At 36.8% G+C, this 24,431-nt stretch overlaps 2 protein-coding genes and 1 non-coding gene across 3 annotated transcripts; 2 read left to right on the top strand and 1 right to left on the bottom strand.

Moving 5' to 3' along the window:
- The first annotated feature begins 22 nt into the window (after window positions 1-22).
- On the top strand, window positions 23-19,243 carry LOC131791645 (DNA-directed RNA polymerase I subunit RPA2). The gene is given in 38 exon segments (XM_066173294.1): window positions 23-133; window positions 216-293; window positions 390-449; window positions 869-877; window positions 879-944; window positions 1,364-1,477; window positions 1,925-1,990; window positions 2,437-2,488; window positions 2,491-2,510; window positions 2,713-2,811; window positions 3,427-3,522; window positions 3,630-3,706; window positions 3,915-3,988; window positions 4,531-4,603; window positions 5,134-5,187; window positions 5,312-5,429; window positions 6,228-6,312; window positions 6,656-6,762; window positions 7,611-7,746; window positions 7,832-7,905; window positions 8,382-8,588; window positions 8,957-9,109; window positions 9,503-9,547; window positions 10,089-10,196; window positions 10,648-10,722; window positions 11,207-11,308; window positions 11,631-11,714; window positions 11,811-11,868; window positions 12,182-12,278; window positions 13,076-13,148; window positions 13,256-13,324; window positions 13,856-13,914; window positions 14,380-14,477; window positions 14,944-15,069; window positions 15,250-15,377; window positions 16,083-16,130; window positions 16,910-17,026; window positions 17,502-19,243. Coding segments are annotated over 38 exon segments (3,429 nt in total). The 5' UTR covers window positions 23-40; the 3' UTR covers window positions 17,733-19,243.
- On the top strand, window positions 16,176-16,316 carry LOC131791790 (small nucleolar RNA SNORD10). The gene has a single exon (XR_009340815.1). It is a non-coding gene; the product is annotated as a small nucleolar RNA SNORD10 (small nucleolar RNA).
- LOC131791644 (SAP domain-containing ribonucleoprotein-like) lies at window positions 18,393-24,431 on the bottom strand. Its single transcript, XM_059108989.2, has 10 exons — window positions 24,371-24,431; window positions 23,962-24,061; window positions 23,083-23,258; window positions 22,591-22,634; window positions 21,858-21,921; window positions 21,670-21,749; window positions 20,888-20,951; window positions 20,697-20,765; window positions 19,888-19,968; window positions 18,393-19,747 (listed from the first exon to the last, which is right to left on the bottom strand). The coding sequence occupies exons 1-10, from the start codon at window positions 24,410-24,412 to the stop codon at window positions 19,712-19,714; spliced, it is 756 nt and encodes a 251-aa protein (XP_058964972.2). The 5' UTR covers window positions 24,413-24,431; the 3' UTR covers window positions 18,393-19,711.

Below are 24,431 nucleotides of genomic sequence, written 5' to 3'. Positions count from 1 at the left end.
ACCTGGGGGAGAGGGGTAAGAACCACGTGCGTACTTCAAAATGGCGGCCGTGCAAGACCAAAACAGCGCTCTTCCAGACTTGAAGAATTTAACCTCTTGCAACTTCGGTAAATTGTCACAACAACAAAACAAGGTACTGATAAATTTATTTTTATCAATTTATTTTTGACCTTGGCGATAAAAATTTTTATTCTGCGAATTATTTCACTCTCTAGATACTACAAGATCTTGTCAGCCCGCACATAAGGTCGTTCAACTTCATGCTGGAAGAAGGGCTTTCTCTTGCAGTCCAGGTGCGAAACTCTCTTTCTTGGCGTTTTCACGGGTATTTTTTAAATAGATGTACATCTTTAAATCGCAGTATTTTACACTTCTCGTTCTTTTTCTAGGCCATACATCCACAAGAGTTCTTGCTTGCAGATGGACAGAAAGCCACGATATACTTCACTGTAAGTTTTCTCAAGCTTTAAGCTTTTTGTTTCAATGGCCTCATTATCAAGTGATCGATAAATTGGACAACAGGTTGTTCTACTTACTGATGAACGGATTGTATAAGTGCATGCCCGGCTAACTGATGGACTTAAACCCCCTGACTGATACGCTGGCTTACAATAATCAACTCATTCAATGAACGGCTTATTGCGGTTTATAAACCGCGCCAACTGATGAAGTAATTTTTTCCAACTGATTAAGTGACTGACTTACTGACTTGACCCATCTCAGCAATCCCCTCTGCCAAGGTACTTTTTCCTGAATGTTTTGCAAGTGTAGGTCAAGATTTAACATTTAAAATTGCTGTGTCCCTGTTGCATGACCATACAACCAGTGTTGCTTTGTGTCAGTGGCAAAAAAGAGCTTATGATTTCAGGATGCTTCAAATTGGAGTCCCTACAGTGTCAGAAAACAACTTACATGCCTCACAGATGAAGTTGTTCCCTTCTGAGGTAAGCCTCTTGGGAAGAATTACAAATAGATAAATAGATACTTGAAATTCCCAAATAACCATTCCTATGGTGTCTCTGCATCCACTGTTTCTCAGACAAATGTGAATGAAGAGGGTTGGGTTTGATTTTAGAGAATATAGGCAATAAAACAAAACTAAAATCCAAGAGGAGAACTTGCAACAAACTCAGTCAACACATAAAAAACATGCAATGTCAGTAGGGGGGAAGGTTTTAGCTTCTCTTACCACTGAATCACATCAGAGATTGCCTCTATATAAGGCACTGTTTCTTTTAGGTTGGAATCAACCACATGTTTTTTTATTATTATTCTTAGGTAACTAAGTTTATTTTACATTCATGTCACAGACAGTTTTTTCTTGAATTTTTGTCAATGATTTTGTTTGATCTTAGTGTAGGAGAGCCGTGGGGTTACATACAAAGCAAAACTCCAGGTTACTCTGCAATGGAAAATTAACAACCAGCTGCAAGGAAGTGTTTCAAAGGTCATTGCTAGTATACCAATGATGGTCAAGGTAGGGTGTGATCTTTTCTCCTTTACTGCAGAAACAACTGTTGCTGTATGTACTCTCCTCTAAATTTACTTCTACACCAGTATTTGTTGCCTTTCATTCCTATTATTATAAGTTCCTATCTTCATTGTGATTTAATGAAAAAGTTGTCTTACTCCAGACTAACAAATATCTGGTTGTAGAATGGGTTAAGTCGGTCGACAATCGAAGTAAAGTTGATAATTAAGTTAAATTCAATGATGGTATTTTTCATTTCATTGTTATTGTGAATTGAGAGAATCTGGTTCTCTCAGAGTTTGCCCTAAATGACTTTGCTATGATCTGTTGAATGAATTGGGACAGTAGCTTCCCTAGAAAGTTTACTCTCAAAAATGTTATTTCTGAGTCAGTATGATTTTATAATCTTAACATAATCTTCCGGAATGCTGATTTTGTGGTCATTCTTTTCAGTCTAACCACTGCTCCCTGGCAAAGCTTTCACCTCAAGAACTGGTTCAGAAGCATGAGGAGGCAGAGGTAGAATCATGTTAGAACTATACAAGAGGACACATCAGAATATATTTTAACAGTTCTTAGTGTTATGCAGACAATCACAAACACAAGTTATTACTTCAATAAGCCGTCAAGAACTCCAAGTAAAAACGCAAACTTGCTCAAAGCACTGACAAAGACACTTTATTTGTTGAGTGGAAGGTGGAAGGTTTCTAGACTGATATCAGAGCAAAGAAAGAACAACTGAAGCAAGCTATAATTGCTTTCTTCATTTAATTGAAAATTGAAGATAACATCAGATCTGATTTCTGTCTGTCTCTCAAGATTTCTGTCCTAGTTTAGCACCACCTTTCCTTAGAAAATGTTAGCCACTGTTCTTCCCTGTTTAAGTAATGTGATGTAGTTTTGTCAGTATTAGGATTAAGCAGTAATGTTGGACAGAGTCAGAGTTTTGTATTCTATTTCTGCAGGAAGCTGGAGGTTATTTCATAGTCAATGGAATTGAAAAAATTATAAGAATGCTCATCTTCCTAGAAGAAACTTTGTAAGTTTGCTGTTGATGCCCATTAACCAACAAAATTTATACATCACCTGGTTTATTCCTTGAGTGTCTGTTAACTACTTGTTGTTTCTTTGAAAACCAATACAACATATCAGAGACAATATTAGTAGACTGCTAATTAAAAATTGAATAAAACCAAATAAAACCTAACTCATAACATTTTCAATGATGTCTGTTTTTTTAGCCGGTAGCTGTTCAAAGACCATCATGGAAGACAAGGGGCACCATGTACACAGAATATGGCATTCAGATGAGATCAGTCAGGAAGGACCAAACAGCTATGGTAAAAAGTTTGCCAATATCTCTTTCCTCATCAATTGAATAACATCACCTCACTTAATAAAGTGTTAAGTATAATATCTCTCAAGAGGAAAATCTGTGAGTTGCAAAAACACAGACAGTGCAGGGCTTCAAGTTCAACTCTTTCAAGATCACCCTTTGGTGACTTAAAATTCCATTATGGCTACCAGAAATAAACTTTTAGCTACCACAAAAAAAGTTTTACAGTTTGCTATGTAACCTTACCATGCAGGTTGCCAAATTGGCAAATTTTTGTACAGATTTTGCAGAAAAATATTCTTTTACATTTACAATCTTATTAATCCCTTTGGATTCGATTTTTTGATGGCAAAAACTGTGAGTACATTTGCGTGGTGTGTCACATATGTAATACTTGTATGTAATTGTTATGGTGGAATTAGTGTGAACTCCCCAGGAAAGATACATTCAAGACAATGTGGTGGCACTAAGTGTTGGTCTTACAAATAAGGAAACCTGCATGTTTCCAAGGAAGATTTCTTTATATACAGGGCCAAGCCCAATTTTTATTGTCTTTTTAAGTTGCCAACATATGCAGTTTCAAAGAGCTAATCATTGTTTTTATGCTGGTATTTTTTAGAATATGATTCTCCACTATCTGTCTGATGGAAGTATTGTGATAGCTATTTCCTATGAAAAAGAATTGTTTTATGTTCCACTGGTTTTCATTCTCAAAGTGAGTGTTTAACTTTTCTGTATGTATCATGTTGGTTATGCATCTGTAGCAAAGGGATTGATTTAGTGAATAGTTTTTTTCCTTTGTCTTTTTTATCCACATGTAAGGCCTTAGTTAAAATAACAGATCAACAAATCTACCGTCATCTGGTGGCAGGAGAAGAAGAGAACAGCTTCCTTAAAGAGTAAGTATCTTTCTTGTGCTGAGATCTATCTGATCAAGCTTGGTGTCAACATCACAAGAAATTAGCCTTGCAAGTTCTTCTTTAATGAGTTAAATTCTAAACTTGTAGAGTCTCTTTATAATTCTACACCAGAAGTTATCTAAATTTGTGTTTATCTCTAAGAAAGAAATGTTTGTTCTCCCTCACGTTTTCTTTACTCTCTTTAAAGCTGTGTAGCCACAATGCTCAGATCTGCCCAATTACAGGGAGCTACTACTCAACAGGCTGTGCTCAAATTTATTGGTAAGAAACAACCCCATGAAATCCTTAGTAAGTTTCCACATTGTGTATCATGAAACTTGGAAATCTAATAATGATCTCTATGACAATCAATGATGAAAGTGCTCATAAAGATATTTTAGATTGTATTAAAAATGATCAATAAAGATAAAATTATAATTCCCTCCTTGCCAGCTCTGATAGAGAACTCCCAGTTCTGCAGCACTCACATCTGAGCATGGTTCGGATTTCATTTCACTTTTCAAAAATACAGTTTTAGATGCAACTTATTGATGATTTGTAAAATGAAGAAGTATTAAAATTTTCACTCCATAGGCAAGAGGGTAAGCATCCTGGTTATTTTTATATCGTAGACTTACCCCTCCCTCAGTTTGCACCTACACTCACACACACACACAGAGAAAAAAACAACAACAACAACAAAGATACTGCAGATTTTTGCAAAGGTGGATCTTAATTGGGAGACTGAAGTTCTTTTGAAAAAGCTACTCTACACCCTAGCACATTTATGTTTTTGTTTGTCTGATTTACATTTGTGCAAATAGGTGAAAGATTCAGAGTCAAGATGAGGTTACCAGACTGGTACTCTGATGAAGCTGTAGCTCAATTTGTTCTCCAGTAAGTGGTCTTTGTGGTGTTAGTGCCTTGTGTAAAGTTTGTATGGGTATAACAGAGACTAGAAAGTTGTAGAAAACATCATAATATTTAAACAAAGGTGACAGGAAGTCATTGCTTGTTAATAACTTGAACCATGTCGTTGTTCTTATCATTATTATGTTGTTACCAGTTGAGGTTAACAGCGTGTCAGCTTAGAAATAAAGTTTCTATTTGATGCCTGGCAAAGTGATGCAGTAGCCAGTGATTAGTGGCATTATTGCATGTATAATTATTAAGCTCAATGGATTTTTAGCATTATGTCCTGTTTGGAGAGTTATCCTACCAATGTTAGTTATGAGGGTTTGGTGTTCTTTTTGTTGTTCATCTACAGTAATGGCAAGTGTCCATGAGCAAGGGCCTTTGAGGATAAACTCAGAAATAATGATCAGCATTTGAGAAAGCTGATGCACCTTGTAAATACAATTTTGGATGGGTTATGTAACAAATCTGTTGTGTGCACTTAATTTAGGCAATTTCATTTTACTCCTCAGAAACTGTGTTTGTGTTCACCTGAATGCAGATGTAGATAAGTTTAATTTAATGATGTAAGTATGAAGGATTTCTGTTTAAAAGAAAGTTGTTTCCCAGATTTTCAAGTTGTGCTGAATTGTGAACTTGCAATGTGACACAATTTCTTCTTTTTGATTCCCATAACTCTTTGTTTTACAGTTTCATGGCAAGGAAGCTGTATGCATTTGCTCTAGAAAAGTGTGCGACAGAAAGTGCAGATAATCCAATGATGCAAGAAGTACTTCTTGGTGGACATTTGTATCTTATGACCTTAAAGGTAACATGCTGCATGAGAACTTTTTTTCAGTTTGGAAAAAGTCTGCAATGAAAGCAGTTTGTTATCTACCAGGTGATATAATGTATCAAATGAGATCTGAATCATCAGTTACTCCAATTCCTTCTGCCTTAAGTATAAATTGCTGCTGCAGTCTTCAAAGGTGAAGTATACTTCAAAAATTCTAGCAACAGAGAGCTGAAACTATGACAAGACTCCTTGGTACAGAATTCAATGTTAGTAACTGTTTTAGTTAGATTGCAGGGACTACTAAGTAAACTTGCAATTTTTTTGAATGGATGTGGTTCTCTTCATGCTTTGTTGTTCTGCATCAATATTTGATTGCACAGTGTTCAGCTTACTGATCACCTTTCCTTAATTATTTAATTCCAGGATCTGGAAAAGGGACTCATTATTTAATTGGTGACCACTAATTTTAGAAAAGCATTCTGCTGTTCCAAGTTGTATACAGCCTACCCTTAAGTGATGTTCATGTATATGGTGCGCACTGCTTATTAACCCTATGACTTTGAAGAGTTTCTAGCATCTAATTTCTCCATACAATTTCACCCACAAATTACATATTAAGTTTGTGAGAATAAAAGAAATTATCACAACTAATGAAGCTCTTGATTGTCAAACAAATTCTTTTTGTCAGCACCTTAGGAAATGTATAGAGAACAGTATGGAGAATATGCATACTGATGTTAGAGTGTAATGGGTCAATAGCTGTTTCATGTACAAGACAGTGTAACATTCAGTGACAATAAAGATAGAATTGTAACATGTCTGTATCTGCAGGAAAAGCTGGAGGTCTGGCTGTATAGTGTGCGGGCCAATATTGAAAAGGATATGACAAAGAAACAAAGTTATAGTTTAAATACAGGTGAGAAGTGAATATGGCAATACTCCATCAATTCCACAGCTCAAAATTTATGAAGTGTGTTAAAAAAGTCTTGAAAAAAAGTAATGATTAGGTACTAAAGATGTGAAGAAATTGTTAGATTAGTTATTTGTTGTTTTTTTTAATAAGATCAACTATTGTAGAAAAGGATACTTCCTGACCTCAGATATGAAAAGTGTAGAGTTGGTCATAGTTTTACTGTTTTTGTTTTGTTATCTTCACTTTTGCTCTACATTTTGGTTACTGGCAGTGGACCAGGTGAAGTTCTGTAGCATATGTTTCTTTAAGACTCATCTTGCACACTGTCTTTCATATTTTTATGCAGCTAGTTTACTACAGGCAATGTCACGTAGCACTAACATCTCACACCAAATGGAATATCTCCTTGCTACTGGTAATCTAGTGTCAAGATCAGGCCTTGGTCTTATGCAGGTTTGCTGTTTACCTCTTGTTTTTCCAATATACTTTACTTTATTTAGTTTTTACTCTCTTCTTGTTTTTATGTCAGTCAAGCAACCCCCGACTTCAACCTCTTTCCCTCATTTCCTTTTCTATGGTTTTCTTCCAAGTTTTCTTAAGACAGCCTCTCTTTGATAGGGAGTTCATCATAGAGTACTTCTGTACAGGGCTGATGGTGTTCTTTTGGAGCACATGGCTGTTTTTAAAACAAAGATTGCCTTATTCAGTTTTTACCCTCTCTCTTCAGGACCTCCTTCTCTAGTTCCTTGTGCCTTATGAACATCCCAGCAAATTAAAGTTCGGTTTATTTAATCCTGCAACAGCATACAATTCACATTTTCATATGATCGATTCATTAAAAGATTCATGCACAGAGACTTCATCATCATGTTTGACTGTCATTAAGGAGAGAATTGTTTTTAATTTTTTCAAAGACTCCCAAAAGACTAAAGATCACCATAAAACATTCCAAAGTTGATCTGCAGAATTGTGATGGTTTCCATGAGTCAATGTACCTTAATTTGTGTCAATAAGTCTAAGGAGCAAAGTGGCTTATTTATGGCAATGTCTCCTGACCTTAATTTGAGCAACAACATTTATTGCAAAAACCTTGTATTATACTTGTTTTAGTTGTCTATAAATTAAAAAATTTAATGTCTTTTTGATTGATTTTGTATACTTTTGCATTCTTTGGTGTCCAGTATAGCTCTACATGAAAATGCTGGAAATCAAGCATAAAAGTAATCCTCAATGGACAATTGCTGTATACTGAAGTGGATTAGGATGTTTAATGGAATCAAATTATTGTTTTTATTCTCCAGACCACAGGATTTTCGGTGGTGGCTGACCGACTCAATTTCTACAGGTTTCTGTCCCACTTCCGGTGTGTTCACAGAGGAACTTTTTTTTCTCAGATGAGAACAACATCTGTGAGGAAGTTATTACCAGAAGCTTGGGGTATGCTCTTCTCAATTAAAAATCTCTCATCTGTGTCACTTTCCAGTTTTGTGGTAAGTGTTTTTTTTTTTGTTTTATGTTGAAGGGTTTCTATGCCCAGTACACACTCCTGATGGGGCACCGTGTGGTCTTTTGAACCATTTGTCGGCATCATGTCAGGTAAACTTTGTGATTACCTAAATTATTCAAATTTAGTTAAAACAAGATGTGTTTGCTTTCCTCTTTCTTAGTACAATTTTCAGGACTTTTAATGCATTGTATATCTTAAAATTAGTGGTTAACTGTTTAACTCCCAGAGGTGATTTAGACAGAATTTCTCCTAACAATATCAATACAATATCAAGCAGATGGGTGGTGAGAGAAAAGAAGAACATCACTAAGGGAATTATCAGCTGTATCACCAAATTCTCCAACTGACATGAGTAGAATTTTATGGCAGACAATAGGGAGAATTACCAAGGAGATCTTTGGAGTGAAAGGTTTAAAGACCAGCCCACATTTTTGGAAGGGGGAGGCCTATAGACTTATGAATAAGGATAATTGTCTTTGTTAGGATTCTTAAGCAGCAAATATTTGACAAAAAGTTCAGTTGAAGTGTGTTGCTAGTTTTAAAACAGGTACCCTATGTCTCACAGGTTGTGAATGATGTGCTACAGACTTCCCACCTTCTCAGGCTGTTATGTTCATTAGGCATGAGTCTGATTGATGCCCCTGCACCTGCTGATGTGAAGTCTTGTTATGTGGTTATCTTAGATGGCAGAGTGATTGGTAGAGTTGATATGGACCTTGCACCATCACTTGCCAACAGACTGCGCATGTTAAAAGTACTTGGACTAGAGGAGGTACATAGGCAAAATAAAGGCTGATAAGCTTTTTTTCTTTTCTTACTCTGAAAAACAATGTAGTGGTAGCTTGTATTGGCATGGAGGAAAGTTTGCAACAGGTTCCCATGTTTCATTAGTAACCCTGTGAACCTGTTGAACCTGGAGACAGAAAATGCAACAAGCAAGTATTATTTGACCACAGATATCAACTCCAATCATAAAGCGAAGGTGAAAAACAAGAAGTTTCAGCAAAATGGGGAAAACCACACCAAATTTTAACTGATGCCTAGCATGTGCCATCAGCAGTATATTTTGCAGGGTGTCACCATCTGCCATATCTATCCCGTTGGGTAAAGATTTTGAGTGCAATGTTTCCATCCTGTTAGATTCCTCAGATGCTGGAGATATGTCTTGTGCCCATTACAAAAGTAGCGAGCCAATACCCAGGCTTGTATATTTTCTCCACCCCAGCTCGAATGATGAGGCCTGTATTTAACCTGGCTGCAAACAAAGTGGAAATGATTGGAACTTTTGAGCAGGTTTGTTTCCTGTCTAATGTTAACCCTTTAACTCCCAAGATCTGATTGTTAATTCTCCCCTCTAGCTGCCACACATCTTGCTGTAAACTACTTAACTAGAATTTGGTGTTAGATCAAGATAAAAACTTTACTTGATAAGTTTTAGTTTTCTTATTACCTGTTTGCTGGGTAATTAATGGATATTACTGGGAGAAGTTACAAATCAATCAATTCTGGTAGTTAAAGGTTTAACCTAACCCAGTATTAATTTCAAAAAGCAAATCATACGTTACAGGATATTTTTTTTCCTTTATTTTTTCTTGTTATATTTGTCTCATTCATTTTAATGGAAGCTAGGAGAAAGCTGTGAATGTTTTGGTAGAGCCATAGCTAACAATGAGTTGTACACTTCAGGTATATATGGATATTGCAGTTGTTAAAGAAGAAGCATATGAGGCAGTATGTAAATTTCAGTTGGTCATTATACTTAACCTAATGTTTGTTGTATCAAAAAGTATATATTTCTTGAAATTTTGATGAAATAGCTGATGAAAATTAACCTACTGATCCAGCAATTGTTGATAGGAGGGGTCAAACTTGTTGATGGAGGAAAAAACAGAAGGTTTTTTTATCGCATCAAATTAGTTTTCGTTCTTGTTCCAGACGTTTTTTTATCGCATCAAATTAGTTTTCGTTCTTGTTCCAGACTCTCCTCCCTCCCTCCCCCCCCCTTTTTGTGACCCTTCCTCTTGATGTGCCACTAACAGAGGGTATATAGCTTGTCTTGTCAGAGGGTCTGGGGTTGAATTCTTCTTGGAGTCTCAAATTTTTCTTTGTCTCTCCTGTGTGACAAGTGAAATTTTGAATCTCTCTTTGTAGCTTGCTTTCAAATTTTTTGGTTTTTTTAAATTATTTTTTTCCTTTTTAAATATCACTGCATCTGCTGTACAAATTTCTCTTAATGAATCTCTTGAAACATGTTACTTTTTTCAATGCCCAGAAAACCACACATCTTGAACTGAAACCAGCCAGTATGTTAAGCGCTGTTGCAAGTTTAACACCATTTTCAGATCACAACCAAAGTCCCCGTAACATGTACCAATGTCAGGTAAGTGAAACAGAAATGGTTTGATGGACTTTTGGCTGATGATCTGCACCCTGGCCAGGCCAAAAAAGACATGAAGTCTCATTCTAGCTTGCCTATCTGTTAGTTTTGTGTGCGCTTTAGACACAGGCAGCCTTAACTGGCTTAATGAGCCTACTTAGATATGCAAATATGTTTGTGTTGTGCAATTGGAGAAATATAACAATTTTTATGGGGTTAAATGGTCGCATTTGTAACCTTAAAATTAGCTTTAGATTAAAACAAAGTTACCTCACTTTTGTTCATTCCTTTACATTGTGTGAGTGTTCTGGGCTAATTCATCTCCTTTGCTCTGTAGGAAAGGATATATCTTGGACAAAGCAAATGAGTTTAACGCCATAAGGAGATGCTATCAACACATATAGAATTCCTACATAGTTCATTTATCTTTTGTCCTTTTTTTCTTGTTTCCAAGATGGGGAAGCAAACAATGGGCACACCAGCACAAGCATTGAAATATCGCAGTGATAACAAACTATACAGAATACAGGTATTGAAAGGGCTTGGTTTCTTCAGAGCTAATTAGACAGGCTGTGACTCAGTTAGGTTTTTATCAGGGCATTGTGACTTTGTGTCTAATTAGTATTCATTTCCTCCGAGATGGTTGGTCTGGAAAAATTGCTTCACCTTCCAAACTTATCAATTGTGTTAACAATTAACTATATGGAAGTTCATCACTTGGGTTTTCCTGTGCAGGTAGTTTGGTTAGTAGTTAAAACTTTGGCCAATTTACAGCTAATGGTTAATAATCATTCCACTGTGGTCACTAGAAAGTTTTTTTACAGTTAACCTCTTTTACAACTAACCGTTAAAATTTTTTCAATTTTACACTTAATGGCTAAATGTTTTGGCCGTTTTACAGGTAACAGTTAACCCCGTTAAGACCCTCTTAGATGAAAAGTGCCTTAAGCAAACTCTTTGTAAAAATAGCTTAGCTAAACTCAAAGAATATTGTGTTTATTCCTTTACGTCAGACTCCACAGAGTCCTTTGGTACGACCAGTTGCTCATGATGAGTTATCTGTTGACAACTATGCCCTAGGAACAAATGCTGTGGTAGCTGTTATCTCCTACACGGTTTGTGAAATTAGGTCATAACGTTTTAGAATAAAACAGGTACAAATTGTCTATTTACCCTCTCGTAATTACAGCATTGTCCAGTGCACAAAGAGCATTTGATTATTCAGACATCAACTGTTTATCCTTAAATCTGTTCCCACTTAATCCTTTAAGTAGTATTGATATTCTCTACAATGATCCCTCTACATTTCTGGTGTTAATGATAAGGAGAATCTGTTTGACAATCATGAGCTTCATAAATAGGCGATCACATCCTTTAAGGAGAAATTGGAAGCCAGTCACTCTTAGGGTTGAAGAGTTAATTATGTTTTTTTTGAAGGGTTATGACATGGAGGATGCCATGATACTCAATAAATCATCTTATGAGCGTGGATTTGCCCATGGCTCTGTTATCAAGTGTGAGGTTTGTACCTTGTATGAGCTTTATCAATCTTTCATATTTTTACATTTTTACAGAGGCTTGTGAATTCATACTGACTATCTATTCATGTTTTAACAGATCATTGATCTTAAGAAAGTTCCAGGAAATGAGTTCCAAGTTTCAAGCGTCAGATTTGGTGAGAATTTTCCTCACATAATTGTGAAAATAAACTCACCAAACAGCCCAATTTATCGAATGTCATGTCTCTGTTGTCTTTTTGTTGTTGTTTTGCTGTTTTGTGGTTTTTTTTTATTGTGATTGGTTGGGTTTTCAAAAGTCATCATTTACTTTTCTTTTTCCAGTTAAACTTAGAGACTAAGAGGCCTCTGAGTGTTTGCCTTTGCCAATGGAAAGCAAGAAATAGCTTTGTACATCTGTGGCCACATGTCATATCTTTTTTCACTCTTTTTGCCACTCTCATTTTTTACAAACGATTTGTTTTTTCCAAGGCTGCCTTCCTGATGATGAACGAGTTCAAGGATTTCTTGACAGTGATGGTCTTCCACCAATTGGAGCAAAGCTGGAGACAGGAGACCCATATTATTGGTAAGAAACTTGTATTACTGGTAAGAAATCTGTACAATCAGTTAGAAAACTTTGATCATAGTGGTGCAAAACCTGCATTAGTTGTTAAAAAACGTGATGCATTGCAGGTATCAGTCCTGTATTAATGGCACGAGACTTAGTGAACATCTATAATATAAGACTTAAGTCTCCATTGTTTATGTGAATCTTCATAGTAGCCGTGTGCTTATAAAGTCATTGCTGTGAGTTTGCATGGTTCATTCCCTGCTTCTGTAATTGGCAACAAATCTTTACAAGAGCAGTCATAGTTTTTGTTGATTAATGAAGACTTTGATTGGCACAAAATCCCATTTTAAACTTCGACTACGTGTGAACCAAGCCAAGAACCTCCTAACGCTGGACGCATGTTGTTATTGATATTGTATCCCGTAACATTGTTTAAATTTCATACCTTGCTGTGTGATGACTAGTAAGTGATGACATCATATTATGCGTGTCATCTGATTGCCTTGGGGTAAAACATCACTTGATCTCAACCCTTGTTTTATTGGTTGTTACTCATGTGACGTCATTGCTCTCTGTCAATTTGATAAAATTGCAAGTCTGATACTGGTCGTACGTAAGCTTCATTCCCAGCATAATATCGGTTATATTTTATTTACATATAACGTATTGGCATAGGTATGTAAATTATACCTTTCGAGTTAAAACGGCTTTTAATTAAAAAAAAAATGAAACTGAAGGATAGATTTAGTTTAAATGCAGCCCTTGTTAGTGGCTGTATTTTCCAATCCACTGACTATTTTTTCTTGTTATAGTTTCATTGACGACAACATTGGACAAGCAGTCATCCAGAAATACAACAGCTTAGAAAGCGCGATTGTTGAAGATGTATGCACAGTTGTAAACTTCCCTGCTGTTTTTAATTTCCTGCTATGTGCAAATGGCAATTAAGCTGGTTGGTTGTAACAGTTTTGTTCGTTTTTCTCTGTATATAGGTAAAAGTTCTTGGAAATGATGAAGGGACAGGTTTGCTCCAAAAAGCTTCAATTAAATTGAGAATACAGGTATGAGCTGTACTCCTGAATAACATTTATTTATGTTGGGGGAGCAGAGATAAGACAGAGGTGAGAGCACTCTCCTCCCACAGCTGTGGCCTGGGTTCGATTCCCAGAACTGGTGTCGCATGTGAGTTGAGTTTGTTGTTGGTTCTTGTCCTTGCTCTGAGGGGTTTTTGCCGGATCCACCGGTATTCCTCCCTCTACCAAAACCAACATTTCAAATTCCAATTCAAAACAGTGGACAAGAAAAGCTTAATTCCTATTCTTATTCCCATTCCATTGCTATGCTTCACATTCTTAAGGGTTTCGTCCAATGCTGTAGTCGTAAGGGATAAAGTTATGAGAGGAAAAAAATTGAAATTACCTCTTTGACAGTGGTTTTTGCTGCATGAAGAGGTTAAGGTTGAATCTCCTTGTGCAGCATAATCAAGAGAACCTCATGGAAGTACTCGTTAGTAGCCTCATTTGACCGCACACTCGACTTCTTTGCAAAATCACCTAGTGCGATCTTATTTAAGTGTGAACTTTCATTTTTAGAGAAATCCAATCATTGGAGACAAGTTCTCAAGTCGTCATGGACAGAAAGGGATTTGTAGGTAGGTACTTAGGTTATAAGAACTAATTGATTCGGTTGTTTGCGGCTCAGGCGTCATAACAAAAGTAGGTTACTGACATTGTACCGCCGCCTAAAACGATAACACCTCCTACCGCTGTCCATGGAGCCTGTGAGTAGGTTCTTGTTTTTGGTTTCACGTTATGACCCCTTTTCTTGGAGCAGCCACCAAACGTTAATGAAACCCCTTGGGCAGCTTTAGATGCTGTATTAGCCACACAAGGCTCGTTCCATCTATAAATAATGTACTTCAAAATTTGTGTTTGGTCGTAAATATCAACCTGTATTGCGAAGGTGCGGCCAAACTGCATACCATCATCTTCGTGAATTCGCCTCGTTTTGTCCTGAGGAAGGTTTCCTGTATTTGTTGAAAAAAAAAATAAAAATGACTTAAAGCGCGATAACCGAGAAACCGTTGAAATGATTCGTTTCTTTTTTTCTCTTTTAGCCAAAAGTGGCCTGTTGAGAACATGCCTTTCACAGAGTCTGGAATGACGCCAGATATTATATTCAATCCTCACGGCTTCCCTTCACGTATGACAATTGGTATGTAGACCTTCTCACTTCACTTTACAGACCCTCTTTTTTAGTTCAGATAGTTATAAACTTTGCCAATCATCCTTGGTGGTTAGCAGTTATAACAACAAATAGGTTTGTCCGCAAAGAAATACTGTCATGATTATCACGATTAAGTGATAGAGCAATTTTCAATTGAGAGTTGAAAGTTATCCGGGATTGTATTAGTTTTGCTTTACGTTGGTGTGTGATTGGTCCAGAAAAGTCACACCACCCTCTCAACCAATCAAATGCAAAACAAACACCAATCGAAAATTGGTCACCCGTTTTTCCCGCGCTTCAGGCAGTTTAACTGTTTTCATGTTGAGTTTTCATTGGCTCTCAAAGGTGTTTTCCTCTCTTCTGATTGGCTGTTGTAATTACTTTGGTGTTGGTTTTACGAAATTCGAATGAACGTGCTCTTACTGTTGAAACATGCTTTGACTCTTTTTTTTAGGTATGATGATTGAGAGTATGGCGGGAAAATCAGCCAGCCTCGATGGATTGGCCTACGATGCTACACCATTCACTTTCTCAGAAGATAATCCCGCCATCACATACTTCGGAAATCTCTTAAAAAAATGTTTGTAAACTCTTGTTTGCTTTTATGATATTGTTTTTTTTTTCAAGGTATTAAATTTTTGAAAAAACGCCAGCTTGTTAAGTGAATTTATTATGGTTCCGTGTACATAATGACAGAAAAATGATGACCAATCTTCAAGTTTTCATTGTACTATCGTTCAATTCTTGATTTATCTTCCAGCTGGTTACAATTACTATGGTACGGAGCGGATGTACAGTGGCGTCGATGGTAGAGAATTTGAAGCAGATATCTTTTTTGGAGTTGTTTACTATCAGCGTCTCAGGCACATGGTAGCTGACAAGTATCAGGTAATTTATTCCCCTCCCACCCACCCATCCGTCTTATACTTGATTCTTGTCTCACTTTGTATCAAAACGTTTCCAACCAGTGTATGATGACAAACTATTATGCGTGTCATCTGATTGGCTCTAACAGCGGTGTGACGTGATTTTAGCCAGTGTTTTATTGGTTAAGATCCACAAATACGGCTAGTTAGCGGTCAACTTGATAAAAAATAAAGTCTGACACTGGCGTACCATCTCAGTCAGTAAGCAATTTATCATTGGACCGTTGCTCTTTCTTCCTTACGCCTCGCAGTTCACAGGGTCTTTCGAGTTCTTAGGGCCTTATTCGCACCTTTATTTTAGGCTTTTGGATAAGAATTTCACCGTCTAAAAGCATCAATAATAGATAGATTTAGCCAAGCCTAAAAGCGGAGCTCGCATTTTTTTCCCGCACGTCTCAAGGGCACAACGTCTTGCCCCGGCCAGGACTAGAACCTGGGTCGTCCGACTCGGAACCCAGTGCCCTGACCACTGGACTACTGAACAAAGCCGTGGCGATGGCGTGCCCGCGGTACAGTTGACCACGCATGTTAAAAGTAGCACCTTGTACGGTCGTTTCGGCTTGATGGGTTACTACTATTTTGTATATGGAGCTACGCTCTGCGAGCTCTGCTATCATGTGACGTCATTATTTTTATATGGCTATTCAATTCTTTTCTCTTTATACAGGTCCGGACAACAGGTCCTATTGACATACTCACGCACCAGCCTATTCAGGTAACAGCATATTTTGCTAACAGGGCTCTTGACAATGTACTTACCAGTATGTGATGACATCACTTATGCGTGTCATCTGATTGGCTGTGGACAATGTGTTACATGGTCTCAGCTGGTGTTTTATTGGTTGTTACTGTGGGACACTGTGTTCCTAGGCCAAAGTGATAACGCTTATACTCTGATGCTGGTGCAGATGTGAGTGGAAAGAGTGTATTATCTACTAATCTCAAAACCGTCTCAGAGAGCTTAAACGTAGAGAGGAAAATCTTACTTGAGGGGGGAGGGGTGGGTGTCTTGTCAGAGCCAAAATTGCAAGAAATGTGTGAGAGAATGGTGAAGTTTCAAACACATTGCAAATGACAAACTAAAAGTATTCAGGCTGAATGGTTTCAATAAACACAAACTGTTACGTGGCTTTTCCAGGAAACACAATAAGAGTTAGACGAGGAAAAAGGTCGCTTAACCAGCGTAATTGTTTGCTTCACAAACTTTATATTCAATCGTATCAGAAATACCCTCCTACTCTTACTTGAAATTCTGAGTATAAGATCACGGACCTTTACTGTCGTTCAGCCGTGTTTTCGTTCCATCACTTTAAGTTCGAATTCTCGTCTCTTGCAGACAAGCTTGGCGAAGTTTATCCTTGTAAACTTCTACCAACGCTGCGTTCTTTTCCGAGTTAAGTTCGTGTGCTCTCCCTCAATGGATGGTCATATTGTATTATCAAACATTGGGCTAAATATTATTTGTCTAACAGTAGGTATGTTTCCATCTTGTAGGGTCGCAAAAGACAGGGAGGTATTCGGTTTGGAGAAATGGAAAGAGACGCATTGCTTGCACACGGTGCTTCCTACCTATTACAAGATCGCCTCATGAACTGCTCAGACAGGACAGTGGTGAGAATTGCAGTCGGATCAGTTTTCCTTGATAGTGTAGATAAAAACATTTGATCAATGTTTCCCTGTAAATTCTTCCTGTTTGAATCTGACAGGTGTTTGTCACGGTTTCCTTGCTAGGAATTTGCTAGTGTAGATCTTTTGACAAGGATTATTATTGGTCGTGGAAATTGTTCAGGGTGAAACTGACGTTGGTTAGTGATTTGTTGCCTTTGGAATGTGAAATGGAATAAAAAATCCATAGAATTTAAGGGTTTAGGCAATGAACAAAAACTGTTTTCAAAGCTAAAGCCTCATTCAATGATCATCAACTCTGTTCAAATTTAACTTTATATTGCTGTTTACAAAGTATCGACTTTCATTCCTGTAAGTAATTGAGGTGTCTCCGTATTAGTCAGCAGTTCCCTGTAAAATCTCGCCTTTTAACGCCAGTCAGTTAATCTGTTTGTTCTGTTTCTCCCTTCCTTCTTTCTAGGGTCATGTATGTACAAAATGTGGTAGCATACTCTCTCCTCTCCTGGAAAAACCCGCGGATGAGCTGGCAGCTGCGGCTGCGCACAGGAAGAGGAAGTGGATTTGTAAAGTTTGTGAGAGCAGCGAGCATATTCAGTTGTTAGCCTTTCCTTATGTCTTCCGATATCTTGTTGCCGAGTTAGCGGGAATGAACATCAAGACGTGTTTACAAGTAAAGAAAGTTGGAACGTAAAAGCTTGCAGTGAAAACAGATAGCGACATTTACAAGACCCACACCGTAGACCGTTGGGGTTGTTGGCTACCACTTAAATAGAATCTATTACCGAGCCTGTGGGTCTCAACTTGGCGTTTGCAAGTGGGAATTTTCACATCTTTCACAGTGCTTGCCTAATGATTGACTAGAGAAGAAGAGGAGAGAATTGTAAGGACTACCAAAAGGCAGATTAACAACGTTTGCCAGATTGCTCGAAAATATTCAGCAGAAGATAGAAAATATCTCCCATTTAAAGAAAGGCGAAGATTTTTCGCACAATGAAACGCACACAACAAAATCTATTCGTTTCCCGTTCGAGTACGACTTAGCTAGGTTCTTAATTCCCTGGGTGAACGAGATGGGTAGCCGTTTGACAGCAGTGTACACCTGTAGCAAACATTTTTCCATGGTCTTTGCGTGGAGTAACATTGACTACAATTTTCCTCAAAGGAAATGAAGATATATTGGGATTGCAAGGCACACATAATGAAGTAAGGACCTGAGTACAGTGCTATGAAGACTTCGGCACCGGAAGTAAAATCTTAAAGGGACTTGAGCTGTGAAGGAAACATTTATCAATGTACAACAATCAGGGCTCATTTCTTATCTTGTTCCAACAAAAATTATCAATTCCAACAATACAGTATAAAAAAAATCTTTATTACTCTACATATAATAAGGAAAAGCACAATGAACATTCACGTTTGTGTTCTTTTTACAGTCAGTAATGTAACAATTTGTTAAAGGAGCAATGTTTAAGGACTAAGAGCACAAAACCCACATAAATCTTTTTCAGAATTTATCATGTGTTATTTAAATGGTCCTGGGTGCCTTAATACATTATTAAGAAATAGAAACATGCAGCAGTTTTATCTTTATGTCAGTATATTGTTAAAACAGATTGCATAGCTGTAACTCGAAAATTTTTCTACCAAGAAACAGTGATGAACAATACTGTGATTATGCAAGTTTCTCTAGAGATGGAGATGAAAACTTTTAGTTCTTGGTCAATTTGGAGACAAACCAAGATCTGTCGACAAAAATACTTCTATCAGTGAGGCATCCTTTTGATATCCAAGTAATGCAAAGAGAAAAATTCCAACCGTAACCCATTCAGATAAATAATTGGACACCAGACTTCTGGAGTGTAAAATAACTTTGTAGTATATGTAAAATTGACTACAACAAATATTTTCAAGTGCACAAACTAAGAATAGTTTTGGAACAAGTGTTCCCAAAATAACCAGGCTATGGAGCCTAGAGATGTGGTTGAGAATAAAAATGATGCACAAAGAAAATTCCTGTTTTGACTAGTTCTTTGAATTGTTAGATTTCAAGGACAAGTGAACTACTTTGTGTCACCACAGTATCATTTCATTGTCAATCTGAAGAAAAGAAGCTGCAATTTTATTGCAAAAACAAAATTAAAAATTAAAAAAAAACAGGAAGTCAAAATGCAGAATTCAAACAGTTAAAGGCACAAATTTTCAGGTCCAAAGAGGTAACGGTTATGAAGAAGAGTATATATAATGAAATAAACAGCCTTAGTAGTTATCAGAACCAAAATTAATCCCTGTTTTTAAAATAACTGACCCAAATATGTTACCTTCCAATTTGAGTTAATCATCCAGTGATGCAGCCTTACTGTTGCAAATCTCTATGAGCCATTTTCACAGATAAGGTGTTTGTAATGTCATCAAGACCATCTACATGGGCCAAATTTACAAGACAGAAGATTGCAGCTTAATTATTGCAGCAGCTGCCATTCATTAAACAGAACTTGACAGAGCCTGGAACTGTTTATGAGTGTCCACTGCTTTTCTGGCCTCCTTTTTAATATACAAGCAGTAGTATTCAAAACTAACCCACTGGATAATCATATCAAAAATGTAACTGTGTCATTCCTTCTTTGTTGCAGTTCTTGTCTCAACTGCAAGCACTTGCTTAAAAAGTTTGCCTCAGAGCCCAAATCTTTCAGCTCTCTTCTTCTTAGCCTAGCAAATAGAAAATAACATTTGGAGAAGACACATTTACACAGGACATACCTGCTGGTACTCTGTAGTTTACAAAAGCAGAAGTCATCTGAACAGTATTACAATTCTTAACTCAAAACAAAATTGGCAATTTAACTTACATCTGAGATGTTTCCTGGAGATCCTGTAATAGCTACACCAAACCGTTGTTTTCTCTTCAGCAATTTATCATTTTCTTCAAGCTAAATAAAAGTAAAGAAAATTGCCAATATTAAACAAAACATACCAGGTAAGATACAACAGAAGATACATGTGTTTGGTGAGAGTTTAGTTGATCATTGAAAATTATATTCTTTGATACTAAAAATAAGACACAAACAGAAAAGGGACAAAAGAAAGGAAAGACTGTAAGAATCTCAAAACTGCCCCGTTAAAATGCATTAAAGTAATTTTGTCATTGTTTTATTTATAAGGTAAAATTACTTTCAATTTCAAGCACATTACAGATCATCAGTTCCACTGGGCTAAGGAACTCTAAATGGGCAATTGAATTGAGAAAGAAAACCTTGTTGCATTTATGCCAAATTTTATGCGCATACACAAACTTTTGCTTATTGAAGTATAAGTGTGATGTGGCAAGGTGCCCATGAAAGCAATTTCATGATGTTTATACTGTTCCATTAGATTTATCATACACAGACAGTGATGTGTTTCATTTTGATGGTTTCTAGCTCTTGAAAGTTTTTAAGAGGATTCTGCAGGTAAAAGTGGAGTGCTATAACTCTTAATGACCAAAAGGGACAACATATCTTTGTCTTTAGCTGAGAGAAGTAGAAATGTTGTAATATACATCTCAAGTGACTACATCATGAGACAAATGATTAAATCTAAACCTAACTCTGAAGTTGTGTTCTACAAGGCCGTCAATCTGTAACAGAGAACAAAATTGTAGTAGGCAAGATGTCTTTACCTTGGTTATAGCAGGAGAGACTGCACCAAATCTTTCAGCTCTTTTCTTTAGCTTATCAACATCTACTTCCTATTAAACATAACATGACTACATGAAATTTTGTACCATTTAACATGTAAGATTAAAACATTACTGGTAGCTTCTATGCTGCTAATTGTCCCTAACAAACATTAACATTAAAATGAGTTTACCTTTCCTCCAACAATTGGTGAACTCTTGGCAGTTCCATTACTGGCAGGGCTAGAAAAACCAAATCTAAACATACAAAGGAGGCAAAAATAATTCGGGGGTTAAATTCACATAGAAAGTAAGTTCCTTAGGTTTTCTGCTCTACCATAAGCCATTAAGTTCAACTAAACAAATGACAATGGGGATGAGTCGTGGGTCAAACTATTTGCGCAACTGAATCAAAGCTTCCTCATATTGCACACTGAAAGGTTTATTTACCTCACACAAACCAAGCTTGAGGTCTGTAGTGGAATGCGAGGGATACATTTTTTTGAACTTGGATTTTTACATGACGCCATAAATCCGTGTGAACAAAAAAAGAAAAAAAAAACAGGGAGGTTCTGTAACTTACATTGAGGACCAAGAAGATGAGGTTATTAACCCTTTAACTCCCAGAAGTGATCAACATGAAACTTCTCCCCATAATATCCTAACATGAACCAGCAAATAGGTAATGAGAATATTAAAACTTATCAAGTAGAAGTTTTTATCTTGATCTAACACCAAATTCTCATTACTACTTCACAAAGAAATGTGTAGCAGCTTAAGGGGAGAATTAATAATTTGATCTTGGGAGTTAAAGGGTTAAGATGTAAATTATATCTCTGGACTCAAAGAGAGGGAGAAGGTTTTAAATCAAACAAACTTTGGAATTTAACCAAGCCGTTTGGTGAAATATGGCATGCTAAATTGACCATATTGCAAGTTTTAACTGTGAGATATTACAAAACAGATCATAACTGACCTCTGAGCTCTGGCTTGTTTCTTCTCAACATCTGTCACTGGTGGAGACATACCAAATCTTTCTAATCTCTTTGACTTTTTCTAGCAAACAACAAATAATCAACTAATAATTTAGCTATATACACTTTCCAAGAACAACTTTTCTCAATTGAGTTATTCAGCAAATAATTAATCCTTTGAATACTGCACCTCTGCATCAGTTAATGTCACTTGACCAGCAACTTTTCCAGGAGGTGTAATGGGCACCCTTTTGCTGTAAAATAGAGGGAATGCATGTATGAATGTAGTTCACACTATTAAAAACAACTAAATAAATACAATCACTTCAAAAATTGTGTTGGATCTGTTTTTCCACTAGCAAATATTAATTAAATGTATCAGCAATGTCAATTTTAACTTCCCAACTATTCTTGTAAATTGCCGAGTCCCAGCAGTTGGAGTTCTTCACCAATGCTTTGTTTAGCATGGAACAACAAATGATCCACATAAAACACATGGTTAACAACTCCAGTCTTGCTCTTCCCTATTTAAAATGACTTCCTATTAACTAACTGACTGGGATAATTACACTCATACCCACTATAAACAGACAAAATATACTTTTTTTGCCCTGTGTATCAGACCAGGGTCGTTCAAAGTGTGGATAATGCTATCCACTGGATAAATGGGTAAACAGTTATCTGCTGAATAGCAATTTATCCATTGGATATCACTATCTGCCCTTGGAACAACTGGGCCCTAGTGTACCTTTCCCATAAATAACATTTTTTGTTTTCATGTTAAGTAAAAAATAAAAGGGTAGTCTGGGTGTGTAGATTCAAATGAAAATTGCTTAAAAATGACAGTCAATCAGCTGTGAGAGGAAAAAACAAAAACATTTCTCAGCTTTCTAGATGCATCAACCAATAACATTCTCACTTACACTGAAATAACTTTTTGTGTCTTTTTTTCATCTGCTGTAACTTCCTGAAAAGTTAAAGAAATACATGTAAACCCACAATGTTATCATTAGATTACAATTGAAAAACTGTGGTTGTTGCTTTATATCCTGTGCCTTATCCTTGACTCAGAATGACACTTATCAAAATTCCTCAGAATCCCAAGTGATGTACCATTAGAGACTTTAAGTTTCCTTAAAAGGTCTCATAAATGTCAACTCAGTGGGTCAATCAAATAAATCCTACTGTCAGGACTGTAGCGTTAAGATACAAAAAAAAATACAGCTCAACATTGCCAATGTACTAACACATAGATCAGTTAGTCACAATTCACAAAGCTTGGCCCACTTAAATGTGATTTATTCAGTTGAGAGCACAAAGGAAACAACAGATCTGAACACAAGTGGAATATTACACTGCTCATCCATCTTCCACATCAGTTGCAAGGTGTGGCAAATAAAAAGAATCATTTTCACCTGGGTAACTTCTTTATCTTCTTCTGTGTCTTTTGTGTCCAAGTCTTCAGCCTCAAGGTGTTCTGAAACATCTCCTACATCTACGTCATCCAAGTCATCAGCATCATTGTCTAGGTCATCATCAGGATCATTTTCATCAACAATGTCATCACTTTCATCTTGGCTGACCACCATACCTGACAGAAAGTATTATACTATTGTACTATTGTGGGGGTGGTGGACAGGAGTGCTTTGTTGAATACTGAACACCCCATGATAAGAGAGTCCAAAGAAGTTTAGTTCCTCCCCCACCTCCTCCCAATTATCTTATGCACCAAGGGTTCCCCAATTAATAACAACAAACAATTACTAATGACAAAAGGGTTGTATATTTAAACCATTCTACACACTTGATCCAAGTATCAATTCTCCAGGGTTCATACCATTATATCAAATTTTAGGGACTTTTCCATGACTCCAATCTAACACCCTTTGATTTCCAAGATTTCAAAATCAATTCTCCATAGAGTTAACATACATTTCTTGTTTTGTATATTCTGAAAACTTTACTGCTTGAAATAAGCAGATTTCCAGGACTTTTGAAGACCCGTAGCTTTTCCAGGACTTTCCAGTCCTCGAAAACATCAAAATAAAATTCCAGGACTTTCCAGGTTTTCCAGGACCCTTTTGACCTCTGACACTTAGCTCTGTCTTGCTCACATTTTAACAAATCAAGCTCTGAGAACCTGTTGCTAAATCGAACAATATCCTTAAGTCAATAACTTTCCTTTCTTCCACATGAAAATGAAGAAAATTACTCTTGGTCACTCAAAGGAGTGAAAGGGCTAAGGTACTAAGACACTAGAATTTGAATGCTCATCACAACACACAGCAACCAACCTTGATCAGCCAGACATTTTTCTAACCGTTCTTGCAAATCGCTTTTGTTGCCCTTCGTGGAGAGACCGCGATCTGCAAGCTCCTTTTTTAGCTCAGCTACCTATGAAAATAATTATAATCAAAACATGCCACGGATGAACTAATACAGCAGTCATACTTGTAATTGATTAGTCCAAGTGAGAAGAGACGATTCAGTATTTACTATCAATGCAAGCTACTTCGTCAATGAGTACATCGTTCATGAATCAAAGTCAACAGAAAGAAAGCTACGTACATCGAGCTTTAGCACTCTAAAACACTGATGTCACTCATGTAAATTGCTTATTTCTTGGATAGAACTTAGTGTTTTCATTATTTCATCCGTTTCCTGTGATGCGATCTATCTTAGGTCTTTAATAAATCAAAGTACCTTCAGTTTCTTGAGGTTTATTACTGCTTCACCGTCCGCCATCTTGCCTTTCTGAGCATCA

This window comes from Pocillopora verrucosa, chromosome 10, assembly GCF_036669915.1.
Source record: "Pocillopora verrucosa isolate sample1 chromosome 10, ASM3666991v2, whole genome shotgun sequence".
NCBI classification, from domain to species: Eukaryota; Metazoa; Cnidaria; class Anthozoa; order Scleractinia; family Pocilloporidae; genus Pocillopora; species Pocillopora verrucosa.
Note: the sequence above shows the minus strand (reverse complement) of the source record. Positions and strands in the feature narration are given on the sequence as shown.